General features: G+C 50.7%; 2 protein-coding genes across 3 annotated transcripts in view; one reads left to right on the plus strand and one right to left on the minus strand.

Moving 5' to 3' along the window:
* Positions 1-1846, minus strand: part of C18H6orf132 (chromosome 18 C6orf132 homolog) — a 31622-nt gene extending 29776 nt beyond the window's left edge. Inside the window, exon 1 of the mRNA XM_036167049.1 lies at positions 1446-1846. Coding sequence (XP_036022942.1) covers positions 1446-1590 — 145 coding nt within the window. The 5' untranslated portion in view covers positions 1591-1846. The remainder of the gene's footprint in view (positions 1-1445) is intronic.
* Positions 1482-24748, plus strand: Guca1anb (GUCA1A neighbor). 2 transcript variants are annotated; one of them, XM_036167050.1, is made up of 3 exons: positions 1482-1788; positions 5345-5432; positions 24407-24748. In XM_036167050.1, exons 1-3 carry the CDS (start codon positions 1589-1591, stop codon positions 24746-24748), a joined length of 630 nt encoding a protein of 209 aa, XP_036022943.1. In that variant the 5' UTR covers positions 1482-1588. The 2 variants fall into 2 exon arrangements, with proteins under 2 accessions (XP_036022943.1, XP_036022944.1); XM_036167051.1 differs by lacking the exons at positions 1482-1788; positions 5345-5432 and adding an exon at positions 17226-17234.
* Positions 24749-24894: the final 146 nt, after the last annotated feature.

Raw genomic sequence — 24894 nt, forward strand, 5'->3', positions numbered from 1 at the left:
ACTGCAAAGCATTTGTTTGCAGCTGTACCATTTCAATCTTGTGATCTTCAACAAGTTCTGTAACCTCCCTGGCCCTTGGTGTCCTCATCTGGAAAGCCAACAATAGTATCTTACACGAGACAAAACCCAGTGAGTCAACATCAAATGTTTCACGGAAGCTTGTGCTCGGCAAGGGTGAGGGACAGTTTGCTATTAACGTCTTCATTCAGGCTTCATTCAGGTGTTGGGGCCTCACAGAGTACTCCTGAGTACCTGGCCTGCAAGGGTGTCTTTAAGTTCCTAAGACACACCCCCACTCTGCCCTGCTCTGTTTCCCTGTGCTGCAGCCTCTGCTCTGCCAGGAACACCCCGCCCTCCACTCTGAGGCTAGGTCCTCTTAGAGGCATCTCTTCTCTCTTCCTCAGGCACCCAAAGACTGTCTTACAGCTGAGGACCCAAAGGGCGGGAGAGCATACTGCTAGTTTCGTCTGCCTGCTGTGAGAGGTCTTTGGGTCAGGTGACATCTTGTTGTTGTCCTGGCTCCCAATGTAGTATATATAGGTGTCAAACAACCTATAACACCAATGAGGCTGCATTATCCTCTGTGGCCCCAAACAGTGGCCCTAAAGGTGCTGAAGAAAATAGAGTGACACACCTTTGTCTCCCTCAGAGACACACACTTATCAAAAACGAAGTGAATACCTGCCCCCCATCTCCCCGGTTCTCCTCGGTTAAGAGTATACAAACCGTAGATCGAGGAAGAGATAAGGTGACCCGTAGCCAGACCTGGAGCAGGGCCAATTTGTTTCCAGAAGTTTGTGAAGACAACCACCCTTGACTCAAGGGCTCCCTACTCTCCACTGTCACACCTCTGACTTTAACCCGAGACAGTAGACAACCCAGACCCTAGTGGACCTGGCAGGAGCCTGTGACCCTGCCCGCCGCCCCCACCCCACAACAAACAAACAAAACAAAACTAATTCGGTGTTGCAAAGGGCTGCAACCTGTTTGCAGTGGCTGCCTGTCTTACTAAACAGAGGGAAACACAAGGCACCTGAGGCAGGCTCCGGCTCTCTGCCGGGCAGAGGAAGCGGAAAGGGTGAGGGACAGATGCCTAGATCTCAGGAACACTTCTGACTCAGAGAGAATGCGGATATGCGGTGGGGTGGGAGACACAGCAAAGACAGCCACACAAACCGAAACCCCACCCAAGGTTGCGAAGGGGGCCGGGATGGCAGGTGAGGGCGGCAGGGTTCGCCGGCCTCGCGTTAGAGGGTCCCTGCACCTCTCCGACTCGGGCTGCGGCGTCTCCTCCCCCTTCCCAGCATCTCCTTGGCCGGTTCGCAGGTTCCAACGTGTCCCTGCCCCTGCCCGCCTTCCCAGCGCCCAAGTGACGCCAGAGCCCGGAGGCAGGAGGCGCCATCAGTTCTCCCTTGTTCTCCCCCACCCCCCCGGGGTGCACTCACCAAAGTCCCTGGTCCCCTCCTCCTGGGCCTCTTGGGTGAAAATCCAGGGTGGGTTGGTGGCGTAGAGGGACGTGGTGGCAGAGTTGGCATGCTTCTTCCCAAAGAGTTTGCTGAAGGTTCCCTGCATCGTCTGGTTCTTTTTCATGCTGCTGCAGGCCTGTCTGTCCCCGAGGGAAGGACTTGCCCTCCCGCGCTCTGTCCTGCCCCTGACTGAACTCCGCAGCGTCTCCGCAGGGGACACTACCAGGCCATGGCCCCCAGCCGCGCTCCCCGCCCGCGCACCCCACGACAGGTGGTGCGGGCGCCGCCGCCGCTCGCCTGGAAATGCGAGCTACCTGGACAGGTAAGAGGCTGCCGCTGGGACCCGGCTCCGCCCCGCCGCCCAACTCCTCGGGCCACATTCCTGCCTCCTTCTACAACAGCCCATTGTTGGCACGGTGCGCAGGGCTGAGGACCTCGCCCGGCCCACGCCCTGCCTGGGAGAAGAGCCGCCCCCTGCCCCGGGTTCCACGGCCCGCCCAGTCCACCACCTTTTCCCTGGGCCAGGAAAGGCCTGGAGCCAGTTCCTTACTTCTGTGGGCCGTTCCTGAGCAGATGAGGGTGGGCAGTTTAGACGTGGTTCCTGTGTCCCAGCAAAGGGACCTACCCGGCCAAACAAGCTTGGGCTAACACATCCTGTGGACCCTCTGACACGTGGGTAGGAGACTTTAAGGAATATAAGCAATGCCTTTAAAACAGCAAAAAGGTAGCGAGCAGGGTTCCACAAGGTGATGCAAGCAAGAAAAAGCACTTGCAAGACAGAGGCAGGAGTATAGTCATAAGTTCGAGGCCAACCTGGTCTACACAGGAAGTTATAAGCCAGCTATCATTGCAAAATTTCTGTACCACTCACTCTTGAGAACACAGGAAGAAACTGTCCTCATGGCTAGGGCTCCAAAGAGGAGATTTTAATAAATATACATATTAATATCTCATATATAGTGGGCAAGATCTCTCTATTATGTAGCCCTGCCATCCTGAAATTTGATATGTAGATCAGGCTGGCCTCGAACAAACAGACATATTCTTGCCTCTGCCTCCCAAGTGCTGGGATTAAAGGTTTGGGCCACCAAGCCTGGCTTAATATATTCTTAATGAAATCATCTTTGACAATTCCATACATATAAACAATACATCTTGAGCACATCCATGCAAACTCTCCCTCTTCCACTCCCCCACAACCCCAGCCCATCCTTTCTCCCCTTCAGTCCCCCCCCCCTTTTTTTTTCGAGACAGGGTTTCTCTGTGTAGTTTTGGTGCCTGTCCTGGATCTCGCTCTGTAGACAAGGCTGGCCTTGAACTCACAGAGATCCGCTTGGCTCTGCCTCCTGAATGCTGGGATTAAAAGCGTGAGCCGCCTCCACCACCTGTCTTTTTCTTTCTTTTTTCTTTTTTTTATCTGTTGGGTCCAGTTATTTTTGCCTGCTGGAATATTAGCTAATCTCATCAGCCGAATCTTGTGTGGGTCACCACACTGTAGTCAGTCCCTTGGCGCAATGACCACGTCATGGCCTGAACTTAGCATTGGGAATGTTGGTGTGTTTTTGTAGACAGCAGATTCTTTTTCTTGTATTATTATTTTGAGACAGGATCTTACTATGTAGCTTTGGCCTGAAACTTTCCTTTTTCTTTTCTTTTCTTTCTTTTCTTTTCTTTTTTTTTTGTTGTTTGTTTGTTTATTTTCTGAAACAGGGTGTCTCTGTGTAGCTTTGCACCTTTTCCTGGAACTCACCTGGTAGCCCAGGCTGGCCTCAAACTCACAGAGATCCACCTGGCTCTGCCTCCCAAGTGCTGGGATTAAAGGCATGTGCCACCACCGCCTGGCGGCCTGAAACTTTCTACATAGACCAAGCTGACTTCGAATTCATAGAGATCTGCCTGCCTTTACCTCTCAGGTACTGGGATTAAAGGTGTACTACATGCCCAACTGTGAATGCAATTTTTAAAAACCAGATTTGGGGGGCTGGAGAAGGCTCAGAAGAGCACTGGCTGCTCTTCCAGAGGACCTAGGTTCAATTCTCAGCACCCACATGGCAGTGGACAATAATCCGTACTTCCAGTTACAGGGGATCTGATGCCCCCTTCTGGCCTCAGTGTGCACTGCACGCATGTGGTGCACATACATACATGAGCACAAATATTCATACACATAAAATTTTAAAAATATTTTTTGGAAACAGGATCTTACTGTGTATCTCTGGCTGGCCTAGAACTTGGTATGTAGATACCAAGACTGGCCTTGGGCTCACAGAGACCCACCCCTGCCTCTGCCTCCATAGTGTTGGGATTAAAGGCATATGCCACCAGGCAAGGTATATATATAAAAAAAAAATCTTTAAAAATTTTATTATTGCTATATGTGTATGAGTATTTTGCCTGTATGTATACATGTTACCACATGTTTGTCTGGTGCCTTTGGAGGTCTGAAGAGGACATCAGAACTGCTGGCACTAGAGTTACAAATGGTTCTGAGCCACTGTGTGAATGGTGGGAATTGAACCTGAGTCCTTTGCAAGAACAAGTGCCCTTAACCTCAGAGTCAACTCTCCAGCCCCATAAATAAAACCTTAAAAACTGGGGGCTGGAGAGATAGCTCATCGGATAAGAGCACTGGCTTTTCTTCCAGAGGTCCTGAGTTCAATTCCCAGCACCCACAGGGTGGCTCACAACCATCTGTAATGAAATCTGGCGCCCTCTTCTGGCCTGCAGGCATACATGCAGGCAGAACACTGTATACATAATAAATAAATAAATCTTTAAAAAAACAAAAACAAAAAACAAAAAACCAGCTGGGTGGTGGTGGCTCACACCTTTAATCCCAGCACTCTGGAGGCAGAGGCAGGCAGATCTCTGTGAGTTTGAGACCAGCCTGGGCTACCAAGTGAGTTCCAGGAAAGGCAAAAAGCTACACAGAGAAACACTGTCTCAACTCCCCCCACCCCCCAAAAACCCATATCTGGAGCCAGGCTGGCGGTTCAGCCTTGTAATCCCTGCTGTTTCTAAGGCTGAAGCAGGAGGAGGGTGCCCAATTTAGAACTATCTGGGTTACAAAGACAGTTCAAGTCTAGCTTGGGCAACTTAGCAAGACTCTATCTAAAAATATTAAAATAAATTAAAAAATAAGATAGGGATACGACTTAGTGCAGGGCTCTGGGTTTCGTCCCCAGTCGCTCTGCACAGCTCTGTAGCCCAGGCTGGCCTCCAACTCACAGAGATCCACCTGCCTCAGCCTTCCCAGAGCTAGGATTAGAGGTGTGTGCCACCACATCTGGCTAATAAATGTAATTTTAAAAATTAAAAAACAAACTGGTGGAGCTGGGCGGTGGTGGCAACGCACGCCTTTAATCCCAGCACTGGGGAGGCAGAGGCAGGTGGATCTCTGTGAGTTCAAGGCCAGCCTGGGCTACAGAGTGAGTCCCAGGAAAGGCACAAAAAGCTACACAGAGAAACCCTGTCTCGAAAAACCAACCCCCCTACCAAAAAAACCCCAAAAAAACCCCAAAACAAAACAACACAAAACAACACAAACAACCAACTGGTAACGTCAACAGTGACCGTGGAAGACATGTGACATTATTATCTGCTCCTGCATGTACCCACACAAGCGTTTGTACACCTGAATGCACATGTACACATATGCCCTGCACACACACACACACACACACACACACACACACACACACACACGTCTGACACTAACACACTGTTATCACTCACTGTCCACTTTGTTGGGCTTGTCCCTCTCCCTCAAACATCTCTTCTTTCTCAGTTCTTTGCCCGCAGAGCCACACACGGACATTTGTCACTGTCCCTTTAGTCTCTAATTTCACAGTTCTCTGCCTGTTTGCTTTCCATGACAGTGACATTTCTGAGAAGTCCCCTTCGGCTTCAAGAGACAAGAAGAGCCATGCCTTCGGGGCTTGCTGCTGTGCGGACATTGTTTTCCAGGTAAACCAGATGGGCAGGGGTGGAGTAACACTTGGCATAGGAGGATGGATTGGGCTTAATTTTTTTTTGGTAGTGTTGTGAATAGAACCCAGGACCTCAAACATGCTAGATGTGCTAGGAAAAGGCTCTACACTGAGCTACAGTCTCAACCCTGGGGTGAGGGTCATTTTTAAAAACTTCATAGGAACTGAGGGTGTCGCTCAGTTGGTAGAGTGCTTACCTACCAAGCACAAGGTTTTGGGTTCGATTCCCCTGTACCACATAAATCTGGTGCGGTGGTGCATACCTATGATTCAAGAGGTGGAGGCAGGAGGATCAGGAGCTGGCTTCACTCTAAGTCCAAGGCCAGCCTGGGCTACAGGAGGCCCTGTCTCAAAACAAATAAACAAGAAGCAACAATAGAAACCAGAAAAACAACTTTAAAATCTTGTATTCTCCAAATGTTTCTGTGGCCAGAGAGATCCAACTGTGGTCGACACTGTCCCCTCCAGGACCACAGCAGTCCTGAGACACAGAACCCATAGAAGACCTCTCTGTGGCCACGTAGTGACTAGGTAAAGTGGCCACTGGGAGAGTAAGGTCATTTTTTTTTTTTTTAACTTTCTTATCCTACAAGGATCTTGGGATCTCAGCAGGAAGACAGGCTTGTGTGACTGGAGGTGGCAGACTGGGGATGACTAAGGACAGCGCTGCAGTGGCCATCATTGACACGTAGAGCAGTTCACAGGAGCAGAGGTCAACAGGCACTGGCTAGTCCAGGAAGGTTTCTAAAAATGGAGATTGGAGCTGGCCTGTGCAGGAAGACACAGATGTCACTGAGACAGCAAAGAATCCAGCCAGGACAGTGCACAGAGCCATGTGACCCATAATCCCTTTACCTTCTTTTCAGTTAAGATATTTATTTGTCTGCATGTACAACCTGTGTGTGAATGCCCACAGGCCAGAAGAGGGCATCAGATCCCCTGGAGGGAGAGAGACCGGCTGTTTTGAACCACCAGACATGGGTAATGGGAACCAATATGGTCCCCTGGAAGAGCAAGAAGCAAACTACTGACTCCCTTACCATTTTTTAAAATCACATTTATTTATTTGCATGCCTGTATGTGCATGAGCATGGGGCAGTGTGCCTGCAGAGCTCAGAGGATAACTTGTAGAAGTTACTTACCTCCTTCCACCATGTAGGTCCAGGGGATTGATTTAGTTCACAGGCTTGGTAGCAGGTACCTTTGCCTACTGAGCCATCTTGAAGGGGCCCATCCCTTTACCTTTTGTCTTTACATCATGGTTTCCTCTACTGTCCAAATGGAAAGGACACAAGGACTCCCCAGCCCCGCAAGGATCCCCATGGGATCGTGGACATCATCATGACCCACCCAAGTGTTCTATCTAGACACTTAGGCATAGGACAGAGGCTTCATTCTTGGAGACCTAAGAGACATGAGGTCTCTCTTGCTCTGAGTAGCTTTTGGGCTCTTAGATCCAGCACGTGGCCTGGCAGAGTCATCCTCCATAGCTCCAATCATATATGACACCCACTGCGTACTTAATGCTGCTCCTGAAAACTATTGTGTGCCCAGCTCCGGACTGTGAAGGAGCCAGATGAATCCAAGACCTGGTTTCTGAGTCTCAGTTGCTGTAGGCTGTTTGGAGAGACAGGCAGAGCCAAGGTGAGACAAATTTGAAAGAGGAGGAGGAAAGATGGAGACAGGGGCTGGGCACTAAGGGAGAGCACACAGGAGCTATCTGCAGGGGTGAGGAAGATGGAGTTGGGAATTGGGTACGGATCCAACAATAAGGCTGTCCAGAGTATGGAGGGCTAAGAAAACCAGCTGGGGGTCTGGAGATGTGCCTCAAAGGACAAAGTGCTTTCTGTTTAAGCATGTGACCTGAGTTCAGATCACCAGCACACACATAAAAGGTAGGTATGGTGGTGTGCAGCTGTAATCCCAGTGCTGGGGGGCGGGGTGGGGCAGAGACAGGTGGGTCCATCCCACAAGCGGGCTAGCCAGCCAGTCTTGCTGAAAAAGTAAATTCCAGGTTCAATGTTAGACCCCGTCGCAAAAAACAAACAAACAAACAAATAAATAAATAAAGTGGAGAATGATTGAGGAAGACATACACATATACTGCACACATATTAAAATGAAAAGGAGTGTGGATGTGATTAAAATACGTTGTATACATGTATAAAACTCCCAAAGATAAATTGAAAATATTTAAAAATTAAAATAAGAAAGGCACTTGAAATAATCAGATACAACCAAATGTCTACCAGAAGACAGCTGGTTGAATAAATTATGGCATATCAACACAATGAGATCATAATGTCACTCGCTAGGGACAGTGACACATTCTGTAGTCCCAGTCACTCAGGAGGCTAAGGGTTGAGGAACACTGGAGCCCGGAGTTCAAGACCAGCAGGGTTAACACAGTAAAGTACCATCTTGGGAAAGGAAGAGAAATAAGTAAGCCTGCCGACCTGACCCAGACATCTCCGAGATGCGACGATAAAGTCTCAGCCAGCGCTGTGCAGCAGTGGCCTGCCGTTGTGGAAGGGCAAGGGACAGGTAAGTATGCTCTCATTTGTTTTTGTTGGCCCAGAGAAACTTTGAAAACATAAATTAAAACCTAGTAAAAGTGTTTACTGAGGGAGGAGGTCAAGGGGAGGGAGACTTTCCAGAAAGTTTACCTCATCTAAACGCACTTCCCATTTTAAAGTTAGAAACAGCTGCTCAGGGTGATGCACACCTTTAATCCCAGCACTTGGGAGAATCTCTCTGAGTTCCAAGCCATCCTGGTCTACATAGTGAGTTCCAGGCCAGCTACACAGTGTGACCCTGTCTCAAAAATTAAAATGGAAATAAAGCCAGTGTGGTGTTGCACACTGTTAATCTCACAAGGCATTTGCGAGAGATGGAGGTAGGGGATCAGTTTAAAGTCATCCTTGGCCAGGGAACAAGTTGAAGGCCAGCCTGGGCTACAGAACACCCAACTTCGGTAAATTAACAAACAAATAAAAACAGGTAGAGCTCTTGGTCTACAAGGATCTGGTGCGTCCACCAACTGCAGGTTTCTGAATCCCTTGATGTCTCTTTTATTTTGTTTATTTATTTAAATTTTTTTAGGTTTTTTTTTTTTTGTTGTTTGTTTTGTTTTTTGTTTTTTGTTTTTTCAAGACAGGGTTTCTCTGTATAGCCTTTGGAGCCGGTCCTAGATCTCACTCTATAGTCCAGGCTGGCCTCAAACTCACAGAGATCCACCTGCCTCTGCCTCCCAAGTGCTGGGATTAAAGGTGTGTGCCACCATCGCCCAGCAAATTTTTAGATTTATTTATTTATGTGTGTAAGTGTTTTGCCTGCATGTGTGTGCACCATACGTGTGCCTGGTCCCCTTAGAGGTCAAAAGAGGGTGGTTGTGAGCCACCATGCAGGTGCTGGGTCCTCTGGAAGAGCAACAAGTGCTCTTAACTGCCGAGCCATCTCTTGTCCTATTTATTTTATTTTAAAATTACATTGTATTTATTGGGGGAGGGGTGGTGGCTGCAACAGAGGACAACTTGGAGAGGTGGGTTCTCCTCCTTTCATGTGGGTCCTGGGGACGGAACTCAGGTTGGAAGTCTGGGCAGCAAGTGCCTTTATCTTCTGAGCCATCGTCACTGACATTACCCAGAGGGTCTTACTAAAAATGTGGCAACCTCTCTCGGCTTACTGACTCACCTGCAAAACAGGATGTCGGCTAACGTTTGGCAGGCTGTCGCTGAGAGCCAGTGGCTATCAGAATGCCCACATAGGCTCCTGAGCAGGTAAGGAGACTGGAAACATAGGGTTTGTTTGTTTTAATGGTGCAAGGGGATCCAGCCCCTCATGCTCGGCCACCTGACGACACCTCAATCCCTACCGCGTGTGTTATGGATGTCTCACCTAACAGCTCCAGGAAAGGTGACGGGAAGGAGGGGCAGAGGGCCTGAAGGAAATCACTTAGCTGATTAGTCAATCAACTGGTCAGAGGATGAGGGTGGGGACTCGTGAGCTCACACTGCAAACAGAAAGGGCATAATTGCTAGTCTGTGGAACGACTTAAAAAACAATGGGCTTGGGCATGATTGGCATGTGAAGGCAGATTTGCTGAGTCAGTTTCTCCAGCTGTGGCACAAGAGGATGGGTGGGAACTACAAGAGGATGAGGTTGTTAGGGAGACCATAGCGCAAAGCACACGGGTCACCCTTACAGTGCCTGGCACACAAGGGGCACCCTTACAGTGCCTGGCACACACGGGACACCCTTAAATATTTGTTCTTTTCTCCCTGCGCCTATGGGTGTGGCTGGGCTGGGGATGGAGGACATTGAGGCCCTGCTGTGACCTGTGAATACCAGAGAAGTTTGTGGTTGAGGTCTGGGTGTCAGTGTATTCTAGGCTGGCTCTCCCAGCACTCATCTCCCTCCACTGCTTTCCGGCATGGGGTGGTCTCTACAGAAGATCCTGGTTCCATGTAGAGAACCCATCCCTAACTCCCAGTTTCATTTTGTCGGCCCAACAGCTTTGGAAACAGCGGAGTCAGGGCTTGCTTTGGGGCTGAGGATGTGGCCTGGTAGGCAGAGTGTTTGCCTGGCATGTGCAAGCCCTGTGTTTAACCCACAGCATCACATAAGACAGACATGACGGTTGAGTCCTTGTATTCTAGCACTTGAGAGGTTAAAGCAGGAGCATGGAAACTCTAGGTTATCCTTGGCTACATGGGGAGGAGAGGGAGGGGCCAGGAGCCTAACTCTCTGTCTAACCTGGACTTAGTCAACTAACACCACTACCACATGCCTGTTCTTCCAGTAAAAGAAACAGCCAAACAGCAGGCACCCATCACCACAGACAAAAATCCATCCTGTAATTAATCTCTACTCAGCCATTAGTCAGCAACCTGTAACCTGGCCAGCTCTGGAATGTGGGGTGGGGTCTGGCCCAGGAAGTTACAGTCTATCCAGAAACCCCATCCCACCTCTCTCTGAATGGGGGAGTCTGGGGAGTCCTCAGCACACCTCCATCCTGCCCCTGGTCTCTGTGGCTAGCTCTCCGGAACTGCCACTACCGGGAGCCCAATTGAGCCTGGATGCAGCGCAGCATCTTATTTCCAGGCAGAGGACATCTTACCTCAGATCAGTTCCTGGAGACCTGTGGGGGAGGAGTCTGGGGAGGGGGGGACTTTAGTCTACTTGTCTTCTCTCTGGAAAAGTGACCGTGCTAAATGGAAATCTGGACTGTGAGCTTCCTTCTGACAGGGCTCAGGAACACTTGCTTAGCTGGCGTTGAGAGGTGTGGACTTCTGGTGTGTGCCCTGACCAGGGAGTTTGTGTTTGGTGCTGGGAAGACGTTCACTTTCCTATTTATCTACTTATACAAGCACACATGCATGTGCATGAGCGCGTGCGCACACACACACTGCATAATACATACATACATACATACATACATACATACATACATACATACATACATATATATATAAAACACAGAGTCTCACAATGCAACCCTGGCTGGCCTGGAACTTCTGTGTAGACCAGGCTCCATGCTGGCCTTTGAACTCAGAGATCCACCTGCCACTGCCTCTCCAATGCTAGCATTAAAGGTATGTGTTGTTGTATTTTACTTTGTGGGTGCACCATGTGCCCGCAGGCGCTCAAAGAGGCCAGAGAAGGGTGTCGGATCCCCCTGGGGCTGTAGTCACAGGTGTTGTGATCTGCTCAGTGTGGGTGCTGGGAACCTAACTTGGACCCTCTGGAAGAGCAGCAAGCAGGCCTATCTGATGAACCAAAGCTCTAGCTTCTTGATTTTCTTTTTCCCGGGAGTTGGGTTGGTGGGATTGAACTCCGGGGGGGAGACTTGTGGGTACAGACTAGGTTTTACTCCTGGCCCTGCCATGTCTTAAGGATTGTGACCCTGGCCACAGTCACCTCTCCTGGCCTTCCTTGTTCCTGTGGAAAGCAAGATGTAAGTATTCAAAGTGTCACAAGACTCAGGGAGAGGTAGGTCAAGGCGCCAGCCCAGGTGCCCCTTCCCTGCCCCCACCCTGCTCCCGCCCTGCCCCTGCCCTGCCCACTGCACTAACTTTGGACTCAGAGGTACCAAACAGAACAAAAATGACAGAAAAGAACAGGCAAGAGATCAGTGTAGATTCAAAAGGTAGCTAAGAAGGAAAATTCCAGCAAGGCCTGGAGCAGGCACCCACAAGGTCACCTTGAAGGCCAGGGAGACCTACCCACAATCTGAAAGACTGTATGTGCATGTGTACACTTCAAAAAATAGAACCGAGCCTGGTAGTGCAGGCCTGTGATTGTAGGTACTCAGAGTATCAAAAATCAAAGGTGTTCAACCTGCAGAAGGAAGTCCAAGGACACCCCAGGCAGCTCTGTAGCGAGTCTTTCTCTGTCCCGCCAGCCAGCTTCCAAATAATGACACAGAGACTTCTTATTAACTATGAACTCTCGGCCTTGGCTTAGGCTCGTCCCACTAGCTCTTATAACTTAAATTAAGCCGTTTATTTTAATCTATGTTTTGTGTCATGGCTCATTACTCATCTCTCCATATTGCTCATGCTGCTTCCTCAGTATCCGGCACCTTTCTTCCTCCCAGAATTCTCTCTCTGCCCAGAAGTCCTGCCTACACTCTCCTGCCTAGCTATTGGCTGTCCAGCTTTTATTACACCAATCACAGAAAGGCATCTTCACACAGAGTACCAATATCCCACAGCACAACTTGGTGAGACCCTACATCAAAACAGAAAGTTAGACCAGGGGTCGTGGCCCATGTCTATGGTCCCAGCACTTAGGAGGCAGAGGAAGGAAGATCAAGGAATCCAAGGTCATCCTTTGTAATAAGGAGAGTTCAAAGCCACCCTCAGCTATAATGAGACTGTCTCAAAGGGACTTTTTTTTTTTTTTTTAAGAGGGTGTGGATATAGCTCAGCAGTTGAATGTGTTGAGGCCCAAGCTTTGATTCTTGATGAAGTCTGCAGTCCTAGTTACTCTGGAACTGAGGCAGAAGGATTGCTGGAATACAGGCACTCCAGACCAGCTTTGGCAACATCTCAAGATCCTGCCTCAAAAATAAAGAGGGCACTGCAAGATGGCTCAGCTGGTAAAGGTCTTGCAGCCAAGGCTGATGGTTTGAATTTGGTCCCTGGTACTAACATGGTGGAAGGAGAGAAGCAAGACCCACAAGCTGTCCTCTGACCTGATCTCCACATGTGTGCTGTGGCATGTGCATCCTTGCACACACACATCACATGCACAAACAAGTAAGTGTGATTAAAAAACAATTGAGGGGAGTTTGGAAAAACGTGTTTGTAGTGCCACTGCACTACAGTAGATTAGGAGTTGGCACAGAGAGGTGAAGTCATCTGTGGGATGGAGAGCAGGCATACAGCTCCATTCCTGGAAGCGGAAGGAACATGTGGGCACCGTCCACGCAGGACTTGGAAGAGGTCAGAAGTGAGCAGCTAGATGCTCCCAGCAACTGGATCAGAGCTTCGAAACTGCAGGGACGGATAAAAATCTTCTAAAGAAATCAAACTCTAAAGCAAACAACAGAGTGAGATCTAAAACACACAATACCACTACTTATGCAAATGAAAACTACCTGTATACCCAACAACAGTGTAGGTTTTGCAAGAACACACGCGCAAGAAGATATTCATTAATGCTGGCCTCTGGCTGACTGGCTGGGTCAGGGATGCCATTGAAGAAGGGAGATAAAGGCGAAAAATTAATACAGTGTGGACCTGGAGTGATCATCTGCTGGAAAGCCAAGTGGATGAACACCTCAGCCCTCTATACTTAAGACATATCAAAGGAAAAACAATTGACGACCAGAGAGACTAAGTCATTTGCACAAGCCACAGGGCAGGTTTAGGAGGGTAGGGAAGATGCCCCAGAACCAGGTCTTTAGAGCAAGGCGTAAGTACTCGGACACTTGCAGCCACCTACACCTGCCAGCAGGGAGGCTGGAGGCTTTGGGAGGCAAGGGGTAGGGTGATGGTGGCTCTTCCTGTGCTCTGGGTCAGCCCAGAGTCCCACTGGCTCTGTCTAGCTTTCCCAAACACCCGCTGAGCACTGTGGAGGAGGGACCACAGCCCTTACCTTCTGGGAATTTCTAGGACGAATAAAATGAGGTCATAAGTCAGAAGCAGGGCTTCCGGGAGGCGGGACTGATTCAGCATTGTATCCAGTTTAGAAATAGTGAGGAGGTAACTCAGAGCACTGCCAAGCTGCATGTCATATTCTAAGTTCATGGTCCTTCCCAGGAGCCATCAAGAGCAAGTCTACTGTTCCTTCCCCTTAGTAGATTAGGAGATGGCAGAGAGGTGAAGTCATCTGTGCAAATCACACAGCTGAGAAATGTCAGAGCCGGGGTTCAATCCCAGGAAGAGTGAATGCAGAGGCCGTCATTCATTCATTCATGGATACATGCATTTATTTATTTATTTATTTATTTATTTATTTATTTATTTATTTATTTATTTATTTATTTATTTATTTATTTATTTAGAGTCAGCGTCATAGTATGAAGGTAGCCCTGACTAGCATGGGCCAGACTGGCTTCAAACTCAGAAATCCACCTGCCTCTGCCTCCCAAGTGCTGTGATTAAAAGCTTGTGCGCCACTATGCCCAGCCTTATAGAGCTGATGCTCAGGCCTTGTGTATGCTTCTACCACCTGCCTATCACTTCTACACCCATCACAACATTTGCAAATGAAATAAACAGTCAAGGCTTGCCTGGCTAGGCTTTCCTAAGGGGATGTCCCAGGCTACCTCCCCCATAACATTTCCACAGCAAAGAGGCATGGTCTGGGCTAAGGACACTGTTGCAGAGCCTAGTCTGGTAGTCATGTAGGGGTCCCCACCTAAGAGCCTAAGAGTGCGGTAGGATACCCCACTGTGGTAGTTTGGATGTAATTGGCCCCCACAGTCTCATCGAAGTGGCTTTGCTGAAGTGGGTGTGGTCTTGTTGGAGTAAATGTGTCACTGTGGGGGTGGGCTTTGAGGGCTCTTTGCTCACACTGTGCTCCGTTGTTTAGACAGTCGACTTCCTATTGCCTGCAAGAAGTAGGACTCTCAGCTACCTCTCCAGCACCATGTCTGCCTGCAAGCCAGCATGCTCCCCACCATGATGATGGTGGACTGGACCTCTGAAAACTAGACGAGCCATCCCAATGAAATGTTTTCTTTCTAAGAGTTGCTGGGGTCGTGGTGTCTCTTCACAGCAATGGAAGTCCTAACTAAGACATCTACCATCAAATGTTCAACATCATGGAACGAAAAGGAAGCTGGGTCTCAAGGTTTTCAGGATCTGTCTCCGATCACCTAGAACTCTGGGCTACCAGCCTTCGCCCACTTGGTATTTTAAGTTTTGCCCTCTCCATCTTTCCCAAACCTTCTCCTGCCTCACAGTCTCCTCTGAAAGTTTCTTCAGGCCCAGGACTAAAGCCAGGCCTCCTCCCTTGGGCCAGAGAGCCTGGCCACCCTGCTGAAAAGCCACTTCTCCCACCTTCCTTTTTCCTGACCAACATCTCAGTATTTTGATTAGTGGGGCCTCATCTTCCAGTGCTCAGCCCTCCCAGCCTCCTGAGAAATTAGGGGTTATTACCATCAGGGTACGAGATCTAGGCACAGCCTACACGTTATCAACACCTCCACTTCCAGTTTGCCTGTGGGCCCCAAAGTCCTCTCTGCCACCAATAGTCAGCACTGACTGTGCCAGGAAGAAAACAAACAAGGCCAGGACCAGCCTAAGTCAGGCAGCAGACAGCAAGATGGCACCAGGCAGGGCTGTCTTCCTCCTCTTGAAGCTTACTGATCCTCAAGAGAAGTTGGGTCCTTCCTACATGTGTGGTTTTGGGGAGGTGCCCGTCAAGTGTGGTGCATGGGAGGCAGGACCCTAATGGGTAGGGACTTTTTATAAAAGTTTGTTTACTTTTTTAAATGTGTGTGATGTTTGGCCTGCATGTATGTCTGTGCATCTAGTGTACTAGTGCACCTCCTCTTTTGGGGAGGCCAAAGAGAGTGTTACATTACCTGGGTCTGTAGTTACAACCGGTTCTAAGCTGTGATGTGCGTGCTGGGAATTGAATCCTGGTCCTAGGGGAAGATCAGCCAGTGCTCTTAACTGCTGAGCCACCCCTCAGGCCCCTGGCCTTGTTTTTGAAGATGAGTTCAGAGCAGACCATTCAACCACCCACCTGTCAGTCCAATTAGCTGCCCACACAGTGATTGCTGTGTCTGCGCAGTGATGATTTTGTGCCTGGTCATCGTCCTATCAGCTCTGCCCCAGTCTGATAGAAGAGACTCTCGGTTCACCCATTGGTGAACAGTCGGGAGGAGAAAGAGGCAAAGAGGGTCGATCAGTGTGTCCTGAGTCACACACCTAAAAGGTGGGGCTCAGCTACAATCTGTTCTCTGTGCTACAACCATCCATATGCTCATTGACTTCCCAGCCAGCAAGCTGTCTGCCTACCCGCCCAACCACCTGCCAATCTGTCTTTCAGTCTACTGACTTCTTAGTCAGCTAACTGTCTGTCTACCCATCTATCTGTATGCCCATCCACCTACTTCTAGGTTAGCAATCTAGCTGTTTGTCCATCTACTTGTCCATCCATCCATCTGTCCATCTACTTACATACCTACCACTCACTTCTTTGACCAACAAGTCAACTGTCTGTCCATCTGTCCATTTTGTTCATCTACCAATCAACTCACTTTCTAGTCAGCAAGCCAAGTGCCTGTCATCCATCCATCCATCCATCCATCCATCATCCATCCACCTACTTCCTAGTCAGCCAGCTAGCTGTCTATCCAACAATGCATTCTATTCCTTCACTTCTGACTCTGGTTCAAAGCAGTGTAAGAGGAGGCACATCTATAAAGTTTCTGAGGACAGAATAGGAGGTGGCTGTAGAATGGAGAGTAAAGGAAACAGGAGGAACCAAGGGGCAGAGATGGCTCCAGTCAGGAGGGCTGGTCCATGCCCCAGCTACCTAGCAACACCTCATCCCCGATCATTTTTGTGCTGACTCAGCACTTGCCTTCTCTCTATAATTTAGAAGGTGTGTGGACAGGTGAGGAGAGAGACACCAGCTCTCAGAGGGCAGAGGGATCAAGGGTTTAAGGAACCAGTTCTGCTGTGTGGCAAGTTTGAAGGCAGCCTGGGCTAGATGGGAGCCTGTCACTAACAACAGTGTTCAGGGCTGGAGAGATGGCTCAGTGGTTAAGAGCACTTGCTGACAGGGTTCAGTTTCCAGCAAGTGGTGGCTTACTGTTACCGATGTAACTCCAGTTCCAGGGGCCTGCTGCCCTCTTCTGGCTTCTCTGTGGTACACATACATATATATATACAGGCAAAATACTCATTAACATAAAATAAATTCATTATTTTCGAAACAACAACCAACCAAAAGAAAGAGAGAGGGTCTGTTTCCTCTCTGCCAGTGACGTCTTGTGACACACTGGGGACCTGATGATAGAGCAGGAATGAATGTCTTGCCCCGCTGTCCACCCTGCGGGGGTTCTAAGGGTACATGAGAAGAGGGAGGGAGAGCATCAAAGCTAAAAGGCCCTCCCAGGCCCCGCACCTGTGTCTCCTTGGGAAGATAGAGGAGTTTATGTTGTAAGGAGACATCACAATACCCCAAGCCCCACATAAGGGCCCCTTACCTTGGCACCCTTAGTGCCCTCCCAAGAGTCCCTGGGTGCCTCTGGAGCCCTGACCACTGGAAGTCCCATCACCATCAAGGAAGGCCCTGGTCAAGGATGCTGAAAGTGAGATGACATGGGGGGGGGATGGGCAGTCCAAGGTCACGAGCAATTGAAATGGCGTGAGGGAGATGATGCCCTGACCAGGTCCCCTTGTGGTCCTGGAGCTGGGGCTTGGCTTACAGGGTCACTGCCTGACTTGTTCACTTCCTGAGGGCCTCTGTTGTCTTTTGTAGGGGGCAGAGGGGAACACTACCTCCCAGTTCCTCTGATCCCTTTACACTTGGCTTCTGCAGCGTGCTTTCCAGACTTTTCAGTTATCATCTCCTAGTCAAGTCTGCTAAGTTAGTGCTTAAATCTAGGTGTGTGTGTGTGTGTGTGTGTGTGTGTGTGTGTGTGTGTGTGTCTGTGTGTGTGCATGTGTCTGAGTGTGGTATGTCCATGTGTATGTCTGTGCCTGTGCGTGTGTGTGTGTGTGTGTGTGTGTGTGTGTGTGTGCATGCCACAGCACATGTAAGGAAGTCACAGACAATTTTGCAGAAGTTGGTTTTCTCCTTCTACCCATGTGGGTACTGGAAATCAAATTCAGGTTCTCAGGCTCAGGCACAAGCACCTTTGTCTACGGAGCCTTCTCAGTGGCCCTTAGAGTTTCTTCTTACTTTACAAGAGGGGAACCAAGTATAGAGTATTATAATATACTCAGAGATTATACTCAGTTGGTGTGTGTGTGGGGGGGTGCTACCATTTGAATGGGTAGCTAGCCCCAGATCCTGGGCCACCCAGCCCTGTAAGGAAGCCTGGCCTTCCCACCTGCTGTCTTTGGAGCCCCTCTGCCCGGGGGCAAGGCAGCATGCTTTGGTAAGGATGCCATGCTATGTGCCAATCTGCTCACAGTGTGCCCTGCATTTCCACAGCAGCACTGCCTGCCTCATTCCACGACAAGCTGGTGAGGCTGATGGCCGTAGTTTGCCCCTTTTGCAAAAATTCAGTTTGCCTGACCTGTTGAGGGCGGAGACAGGCCAGAGCTCAGCCTTCAAACTGCAGAGCCCTGACACATTCTACAGCAGCAGGTGCCCTGGGAAGACTCCCCAGGTGCCTCACCCCGATGCCATGAGCATTTCATTAGGGCACAAGGCTAGCTGCCAGAATGTGAGATGCTAATGGACGAATCTAGGCCTGGACCAGGGCTGAGAGTGTACTCCAGTGGTCTGAGAACTTGCCTAGAAAAAGCAAGACCCTGGGGTCAGCCATCAGAAACGCAGATTTAAAAAGGTTCTCGGCTGGTGTGGAATCGGCTTTCTAAGCTGTGGTACCCAGGCTCAGGCCATGTACCCATGGGCCTGAGGACTTGAAAGGGCAGAGTGCCTTCCTAGAAGACATACTCTGATATCATATGAGGGCTTACCCTACTCAGAAAGTCAGATTTTTTCTTTGTGTGTGTGTGTGTGTGTGTGTGTGTGTGTGTGTGTATGTGTGTGTGTGTGTGTATGTGATGTGTGCATGTGTGTATAGGCGTATGAGTGCTCGCGTGCACAGACTAAAGGAACATGTGTGGTGTCCTCCTTTATCACACTCCACCTTAATTCCTTGAGACTGGCGCTCTCACTGAGCCTGGAGCTAGCTAGGCTAGAAGTGGTCAGTAGCTCCTAACTCCACAGTGCTGGGATTACCGGTGTGTGTGTGTGTGTGTGTGTGTGTGTGTGTGTGTGTAGCTGCCCTGGCTTCTCCCTGGGATCTGAACTCTGGTACCTATTTTTGCACAAGTGCTCTTATGCACTGGAGGGAACATCTCAGCCCCAGAGGACTTTCTCGATCCAGCCCCAGCCTGTTCTAAATCCTGACAGAAGAGACAAACACATGCCCACAGGTGCGTCCCAGAGGCCTCTGGGGCTGCTTGTGGCACTGAGGGAGGGAGCACTGATTGGGCTCTAGCTTGGAAATGAAAGAGGGCTCCAAAGGGAAGGGAGGGGATGTGATCCTCTCCACTTGCCCTTCAAGGTCGGTCACCGGACTGTCGAAGGAGAGGTGTAAGTGACACCTTACAGTGTCTCCCTCAGGCTCTGAACCAGGCCTCAACCTTGGCTTTGCTGATCCCGGGCAGTGAGAATTCTTGGTGGGGTGTGGGCTCCCCTGAGCACTGAGGGATCTCTCTCTAACCACCCCCACCCCCAAAGTAAGAAGGGCATGACAGGAAAGAGCTAACAAAACTGGTGCTAACCGGAAACTCTGCTGCCAGGCCCCAGCCTCCTTCAGTTCTCAGCCCGCTGGGTTAGTCACCCAGAGCCTGCCCAGCTTGGCCCCTGGGAGGGGCAGGGCAAGGCTAGGCTGCGAGCTCTCTCTTCCTCCTCCTCCTCCTCCTCACCTTCTTTGTGCTCTCTCTCTCTCTTGATTTCCTTTATTTCACTTATGTGTATGTGTGTACGTCACATGTAAGCAGGTGCTCGCAGAGTCCAAAGCTGGAGTTACGGGTGGTTGTGAGCCATCCAACACAGTTGTTGGGAGTCAAACTGGAGTCCTTTGGAAGAAGATCAAACTTTCCTAACTGATGAGCCCTCTCCCTAGCAACTTCCTCCAGTACTTTTTTCTCTTCTTCCTTCCTCTCTTCTTTCCCCCACCTCCCCTGAACTGTCCTTCTGCCCCAGTTTCTGTGGGAGCCATTTTCTGGATGTAGTAAGGCACTTGCATGTGGCGGCAGCAGCAGTATCTAGGGCAGAGCCTTCAGGTGAGGCCCCAGGGCAGGTGGGGGCCCAGAGCAAGTGAGGGCCCAGAGCAGGTGGGGGCCCAGAGCAGGTGAGCCCAGAGCAGGTGGGGGCCCAGAGCAGGTGAGGGCCCAGAGCAGGTGGGCCCCGAGCAGGTGGGGGCCCCGAGCAGGTGGGGGCCCAGAGCAGGTGAGCCCAGAGCAGGTGGGGGCCCAGAGCAGGTGAGCCCAGAGCAGGTGGGGGCCCAGAGCAGGTGGGGGCCCAAGCAGGTGGGGGCCCAGAGCAGGTGAGGCCAGAGCAGGTGGGCCCAAGCAGGTGGGGGCCCAGAGCAGGTGAGGCCAGAGCAGGTCAGGCCAGAGCAGGTGGGCCCAGAGCAGGTGGGCCCAGAGCAGGTGAGGCCCAGAGCAGGTGAGGCCAGAGCAGGTCAGGCCAGAGCAGGTGGGCCCAGAGCAGGTGGGCCCAGAGCAGGTGGGCCCAGAGCAGGTGGGCCCAGAGCAGGTGGGCCCAGAGCAGGTGAGGCCCCAGAGCAGGTGGGGGCCCAGAGCAGGTGGGGGCCCAGAGCAGGTGAGGCCAGAGCAGGTGAGGCCAGAGCAGGTCAGGCCAGAGCAGGGGGGCCCAGAGCAGGTGGGCCCAGAGCAGGTGAGGCCCCAGAGCAGGTGAGGCCCCAGAGCAGGTGAGGCCCCAGAGCAGGTGAGGCCAGAGCAGGTGAGTCAAAAGCAGGTGAGTTTAGAGCAGGTGGGTCCAGAGCAGGTGGGCCCAGGGCAGGTGGGGGCCCAGGGCAGGTGAGGCCAGAGCAGGTGGGCCCAAGCAGGTGGGGGCCCAGAGCAGGTGAGGCCAGAGCAGGTGAGGCCAGAGCAGGTGGGCCCAGAGCAGGTGGGCCCAGAGCAGGTGAGGCCCAGAGCAGGTGAGGCCCAGAGCAGGTGAGGCCAGAGCAGGTGAGGCCAGAGCAGGTGGGGGCCCAGGGCAGGTGAGGGCCCAGAGCAGGTGGGCCCAGAGCAGGTGGGGGCCCAGAGCAGGTGGGGGCCCAGAGCAGGTGGGGGCCCAGAGCAGGTGAGCCCAGAGCAGGTGAGTCAAAAGCAGGTGAGTTTAGAGCAGGTGGGCCCAGGGCAGGTGGGTCCAGAGCAGGTGGGCCCAGGGCAGGGGGGTCCAGGCCCTGGGCTGAGGCCAAGAGGGAAGGCTGTGTTGGAATTCTGGCTGCTGCCTAAGTCAGTTGTGAGAGTTCTGAAAAGCACTCTGTGCTTTGTTACAAACTGTGAGTGCCAACTGATGATAGCTTAGATACCCATGAGCCTCTGCTTCAGGATTAGAAAAATGGAGCTAACATCGTACTTGTCTCTTAGGAGCTTTGGCAGAGGTGACTGACATTTGAGTGACAAGTGCCTGGGACTTGGTAGGTGTCTAAGTTCCTTTTCTGTTGCTGTGCAGAGACACTATGACAAGGAGACTTAGAGAAGGAAGAGTTTATTGGGCTTACTGCTTTAGGGGGGTGTAGTCCATAACAATCATGGTGGTAAGCCTGGCAACAGGCACGCAGCCATGATGCTGGAGCAGTAGCTGAGAGCTTTCATGTTAAGACAACAACCATGAGGCAATAGGAGAGCCAACTAGAATGGTGTGGGCGTTTGAAACCTCAGAGCCCACCCCAGTGACACACCTCCTCCAACAAGGCCACACCTCCTAATCCTTCTCAAACAGTTCCACCAACTGGAGACCAAGCATCCAAATATAAGAGCCTGTGGGGGCCATTCTCACTCCACCCACCACAGCAGATGCGACAGTCTGTCGCAAAATGCATTACCCTTCCTACTGTGGGGTCTTTCTCAGCTCCCCACACCGTTCTGAAGCATTGCCTCTGTCAGCCCTGGCGGCTGTCTCCTGAACTATTGAGAAGTTTCAGGGAGATGACTTCTCTTGATTGTTTGTTTGTTTGTTTTGTTTTATTTTGTTCTGGTTTTGTTTTTCGAGACAGGGTTTCTCTGTGTAGTTTTGGTGCCTGTCCTGAATCTCACTCTATAGACCAGGCTGGTCTCGAACTCACAGAGATCTGCCTGGCTCTGCCTCCAGAGTGTTAGGATTAAAGGTGTGCACCACCACTGCCCAGCCAGATATTTATTTTTATTATGTGTATTGTGTGTGTGTATGCATGCGTGTGTGTGCGTGTGTGTGTGTGTGTGTGTGTGTGTGTGTGTGTGTGTGTGTGTGAATGTACGGCCAGGAGAGGGCGCCGTAGAATCTCTGGAGCTGGAGTCACAGACGGCTGTGAGCTGCTGTGAGCAGAACTTGGGTCCTCTGGAAGAGCAGCAAGTGCCTGTAACCATTGAGCTATTCCTCCAGGCCTAGTTTGCAACTTTTTAAAAAACTATGTCCCTACCTTAGTCCCTCCTAGAAAAGGACAACATCTTGGGAATGTGAGCAGATCAGGTCTAGCTGCTCTCCACACAGCAGGAGAATTAAGTCATGAGACAAGATGCTGAGGGACAGTGATTCTACTCATGTAGAGGAGAAGACAGAGGACTCATGTCCAAATTTCATCTTGCTGAGAGACTGATGGAGGGGGGTGGTGTATGTAGGTGTTTTGGTGAGTGCCTTACCTCAACGGGGGATGGCTTGTCACCTTCTCACGGTGGACTGGCCGGTCCTCATCCATAGTCACGTGTGGGGTACTTTTCAGTTCTACCAATAATAAGAACAAGGATTATTTCTGTAGGCCATTCCTGCCTCTGATCCCATTGCCAGCATGCAGTTCCCAACATATTCCACAACAGATAGGCTAGAGGGGGCCCAGAGATCCTCTCTCTGGTCAAACTTAAGAACATGAAAGAAAATATCCTTCCTCTAAAGACTGTGGAAGACAAAGTTGTGAGGTAATGGGGGTCTGCCCAAGATTGGGTGTGGTGTTCATCTTTGGGGGTGGCAGAGAGCAAAGGATGGGGTGTGGGATGTGGCAGGCTTGGGACAACATTTTCTGGAGAGGAAGGCAGTAAAGAGAGCTGCCTGCCCAGGGAAGACAGGGAGAATTTCAAAAAGGAGAAATGGGGGCCTTGTACAGTCATGTGTTGCCTGGGAAGTAAAGTTCTATCCTCACTTGAGCCAGGGGCTTCCGTAGGAGGACTCCACCTTCCCTAACTACATCATCAGGGCTTTTCTGAGCCCTGAGGTTGGGCAGGAAGAAAATAGTTGGCAGTGGAAGCCCTGGGAACAGAACTCATGTACCCTGATGCACGCTGGTGGATGGTCACCTGCAGGCAGCCCAGGCTTTGGATTGTATTGACTCTGTAAGTCTAAGAAAAAAGGATCTTGGGAGGTAGAAACAGGGGGATGAGGAATTCAAGGCTACCTTTGGCTACCCCACTGAGTTTGAGACCAGCCTGGGCAACAAGAGAACTCGATCCAAAAAGCAAAAACCAAACCAAACCCATAAACACATAAGTAAATAAAATGGACACTTGGTCCCTGGAAGACATTGGGGGTTTCAAGGAGCAAAGCAGTTCCATCATAGGAAGTCAAGAAGGGTGATAGCAGAGGGTAAATAAATGTCAGTACGCATGACCAATGTGACAATGGGGGACTTGTAGAGGTGGGCGGACCCCCGATCAGTCAAGGGCAGAGGTTAAGGGGAGGTGGGCCTAGGTAGAAAGGACACACCTTTGGTAACAATGAGAGGTTCTAAAACAGAACTGGGCCAGCAGCTTGGAAGCTAGGCTGCCCTATACTGGAATTCAGTTGAGGCGAACCACGTTTACTGAGCACTCTCTAAATGCTTTGGTCTGGAGCAAAGAAACAGAATTTTCAAGGCTTCTATGTCACAGGTAAGGGGTCTTCCTACATACAGCAAGAGAGCTTGTACTGGCCTTCACGGATGGGATTCTCTAATGATCTGGAGGGTCTGGAATGATGAAGTGTGGTCTGGGTGACAGTCCACCGTGGCACGACACACGGCGGGTTAAGGGATGATAAAAAGCTGGGGAGATGGCACCACACCTCCATTAAACATCCTGCATTCTAGGCTCGAAGCTTTAGGATTTATTTTCCAGGTAGTAGACATGAAAGGTGCTTTGAGAACATCTGGATTATTTAGCTATTAATACAGAAAGTACCTTCTGGAGTGAAAGGGAAAGGCAAGAGGTTGAAGAGAGAATGACTTCAAAGGATGCTGGGGTGATCCTTCAGGAGGAAGAGGATGAAGGCCTAGTAGAGTGTCAGGTGTTGGGGAGCAATGCTCCAATGGCCCTGGGGAGAAGTGATGACCGGCTGTAGGAAGGAGAGACATGGAAGGCAGCATCCAGGCTCCCCGCCTTCTGAACTGGCGGGTGCCCCTGATAATTAGGCAGGAAGTCCGCAGGAGCAGGGAAGTCCCATCTGTTCTAGGTTCTTCCCCCTGTTCTAGAATCTTGGCCAGTAGAACTGTGTTCCAGGGTGGCTCTGGGGTCGCTGCAAAGGGCACATTTTCCTTTTGGCCCTGGCTTTAGCAAACCAAATCTAAGTCCGATTCCCCAGCTTTCAGACCTGGCAACTTTCTCCTTTATTTTCTCTTCTTAGGACTCACAAAAATCCTCAACCCCCAGCCATGGACAAAAGATGCCATCAGACAAAAAAGTGAAGACGCCGCCGTCACCCCGGCCACCACCGCTGTCACAGACGTGGAAACGAGACCGAGAGCAGTCCCTGGTGGCAGCTTTTGTACCAGTAGTGGTGGATCCTCGGGGGCACAACCCAGATAACATCAGGTTCAATTTCTACACCTCCCAGTACTCCAACTCTCTGAACCCCTTCTACACCTTGCAGAAACCCACCTGTGGCTACCTGTACCGCAGGGAGACTGACCACACCCGCAAACTTTTCGATGTTCCTCCAGCGAATCTAATCTTGTGGCGTACCTAAGTCCACAGCATCTGGAAGTCCCCACCCTGCACCTTTACCCCCGTGGTCCTGGGCCCCAGAGGGAAAGGCCATTCATTCCTGGAGGAGCAGTGTTTACCTGGGCTAGCCAGGTGTGCTGTGACAGCAGAGGGAGGCTTCTTCACAAC

Source organism: Onychomys torridus, chromosome 18 (genome assembly GCF_903995425.1).
Source record: "Onychomys torridus chromosome 18, mOncTor1.1, whole genome shotgun sequence".
Taxonomy (NCBI): Eukaryota; Metazoa; Chordata; class Mammalia; order Rodentia; family Cricetidae; genus Onychomys; species Onychomys torridus.

Coding starts and splice junctions, on each gene's coding strand:
- Guca1anb (XM_036167050.1), top strand. CDS start 1,589: ATGCTGCTGCAGGCCTGTCTGTCCCCGAGGGAAGGACTTGCCCTCCCG. Junction 1,789..5,344: donor AATGCGAGCTACCTGGACAG/GTAAGAGGCTGC, acceptor TTTCCATGACAG/TGACATTTCTGAGAAGTCCC. Junction 5,433..24,406: donor GTGCGGACATTGTTTTCCAG/GTAAACCAGATG, acceptor TTCTCTTCTTAG/GACTCACAAAAATCCTCAAC.